At 44.5% G+C, this 2,877-nt stretch overlaps 1 protein-coding gene across 1 annotated transcript; it reads left to right on the plus strand.

Annotated features, from left to right (window-relative positions):
* Positions 1 to 781: 781 nt before the first annotated feature.
* TEOVI_000727500 (Trypanosome variant surface glycoprotein (A-type), putative) lies at positions 782 to 1,987 on the plus strand (the record flags this gene model as incomplete). The annotated part of the gene is made up of 1 exon (XM_067223599.1): positions 782 to 1,987. The coding sequence occupies one exon, from the start codon at positions 782 to 784 to the stop codon at positions 1,985 to 1,987; it is 1,206 nt and encodes a 401-aa protein (XP_067079700.1).
* Between the last annotated feature and the right edge of the window lie 890 nt (positions 1,988 to 2,877).

Consider the following 2,877-nt stretch of genomic DNA (forward strand, 5'->3'; position numbering starts at 1 on the left):
AACTTAGAAGCTCTTACAGCAATATCGAGTGTACTATGGAAGTAAGTTGGTGAATGAGAAAGTTAATCTAAATATTTTTAAAGAAACCACAGAAATGGAGGTAGAGTGTTTCAGGGGGATATAATATGTATGGTTTCAAAGACATATACGACAATAGAGGATACAGAAGCCAAGGAGGTGATGGAGGGGGCAATCATGAAGGCATAGAATCCAGTGCGCAAGTCAAATGGGGTCGCTACATTATCTAGAGAAGCAGGAAAGGAGACGAAACAAAGGGTAAAATCCAGAATGAAGCAACAGCATGCACGGAGCCGCATAAAAGTACACGGTTATTCAGGACTTCATTGTTCCCCACATTTCTCACGGAAATTTATACATGATATTGCAGAGATGGTGGTAACTACTGTGTTTTTTAAAATGACGGTGGAATAAAATATAAACAGTAGGAACAAGAGAATGACGGTTTAAAGTGTGTCTCGTTTTTTGCTTAACATATGAAAGAGGTTAGAGAGTGTTTTTCGATGGATGAGAGGTAAATATTGTTTTTAATATTGCAAACGTATACGGATTATAATTTAAAAGCCCAGGCAAAGGGTAACTGGAAGAAGGGAATAACGTCGCTTCTATAGAATACCTACAGTCACAACCGGTAGGGGAGTTACAAGGCATAGACACCCTTAGATTATGTGCAGCGGCGCCACCACGGCACAAACAATAAGAAAACACACTCTACATCGGGAAGTTTTAACTCAAAAATAAGTCCAAAACAGCATCCTAGATCATGTACCCGTCCACAATCGTTGCGGCAGTTCTCATTTTGTTGCGGCCCGCTGAAGCAGCGGCAAAGGGGGCTCTAAGCAAGCAGCTATGGGAACCGCTTCTAACATTCGCAGACAAGATGCGCCCTGTATCCGGACGAGCAACAGCGAAGCTGAACAGTGAAGCGACAAGGAGATCAAACCTAGCCGTGCTCCAAAGCCAGATAGCAGTGTTTGTGACAGGAAAGAACAACAACGCAACAACGGCAGAGTTCGGACCAATTATGATGGCGCTGGGCAAACTGATGCAGACAATGGTGGATACCGACCCAATACTAAACCAAGAAGCGGTGGCAGCAGCAGCCCACGGAGAGTACTTAAGGGGTGCCGCAAAGGAGTTCTTCAACATAGCGGCCGGCGCTTACCAGGGTGCCGCCAATGCACGCCTGACCACGAACAACAAAGGCCAAGCCGCCGGCAATGGCATCAACGGCATCTCAGGAATAGCAGGGGCGAAGGATAAACTGGCGGCACCAACAGCGGAACCATCGACAGACGACCTAGACGACGTAACGGCTGACGGCTTTGCAAGCCTGAAAGCCAACCAGGGCATCAAAGACAACGAACTCAGCACCGCAGCCAGCGGTAACAGCTGTACACTGTTTTCATCAGGCACCAGCGGCCTTTTGTCAACCACCGGCGTAAGCGGGACGCTAAAATTCACCCTCGGATACTTAAAACGACCAAACGCAGCCGACACCGGGGAAACTAGCGACGGAACTAAAGTAGCACCCAACACCGCGGGCACAACAGCAAGCGACCTGCCTGAATACAGCAAAGCTCACGCAGCAATATACAAACTGAAAAGCCCATCCTCAGCAGCAGATATATCGGATGTCACCGGCCACGCTGCGCTAACGGAGATGCCGGAGCTAAAAACTGCAATAAACAACCTAATACTCAAAAAGAAAGGCGAACCAGCGGCAGGCGACACGAGCACAATTAACAAGCACATTGCAGACTACTACACGCCCCGAAAAGACGACTTCTCTAAGTTCTGGCAAAAGCTCAAAGAGGTAACCCTACCAGTGGAAATTAGAGGGACACAAGCAACGACCCTCGATCAGGTAAGAGACTTGAGACAACTCGCTGGAGCACTGGCTTTTTACGCAAAAAAAAAACGCCAACGACCTGCAAACCAAAATAGCAGAACTTCAAGACAAAAATAGCAAAACTTAGGCAAAAACAACAGCACAAATATGCAACGAAAAAGAAGATGCAGAGACATGCCGACAAGACAAAAACTGCAAATTCGATGAAAACAGAAAAGAAGGGCCAAAATGCGTATTGAGTGACAAGGGTAAACAAAAAGCAGAAAAAGAAGCAGCAAACGAAGAAGGTGGATCTCGGCAAAAAATCACTTGGTACGATAAGCTGGCATCAGCAGCCACAACCATAGCGACGATAACAGAGAAGCAAGCAGAAGTTCAAACAAAGCAATTCGCGATAAACCAAGTTACACAGGAAGCTGATAGGATTTACCTCTTAATTTCCACGCTGAGCATCAAGAATATAGAAGCTCATCCCCAACCGCCTCCCGCTGTAGCAGCCCTACTGAACACCAAAAAGGAAAAATGTTCACAATACCACAAGAAAAGCAATGAATGCACAGATGATAGATGCAAATGGATTGGGGACAGCGAAAACAAGAGAGAGCCAGGAGTAGCAGAAACTAAAGTTACAACGCAAACAAATGCAGCAGGAGCAGGAAATGGAGGGTCATGTTGAGCTGAAACTGTAAATTGCGGATAGCATACTGAGAAAAGCAAATGTGAGGGAAAAAGGGGTTAATACAGCCCTGTTTACGGTTAGAGAAAAGGCAAAGATAATGAAGATGACAAGGATACGGAGAAGTGCCGAAATGGTAGTTTTATTGTAAACTAAAAATTTATTTGATGGCTGCTTCTTCTGTGAGTATTGTAGAATTTTTAGGATTCTTGCTCATTATTATGAAATATATGAATACTTGCTATTTTGAGAGAATTTGATATATTTTAACACTATTTGATGAAAATACACAAATTACTTGAAAAATTTAAGAAAGTACTCATGATTGTGG

Source organism: Trypanosoma equiperdum (assembly GCF_001457755.1).
Source record: "Trypanosoma equiperdum strain OVI genome assembly, contig: ctg_1905, whole genome shotgun sequence".
Taxonomy (NCBI): domain Eukaryota; phylum Euglenozoa; class Kinetoplastea; order Trypanosomatida; family Trypanosomatidae; genus Trypanosoma; species Trypanosoma equiperdum.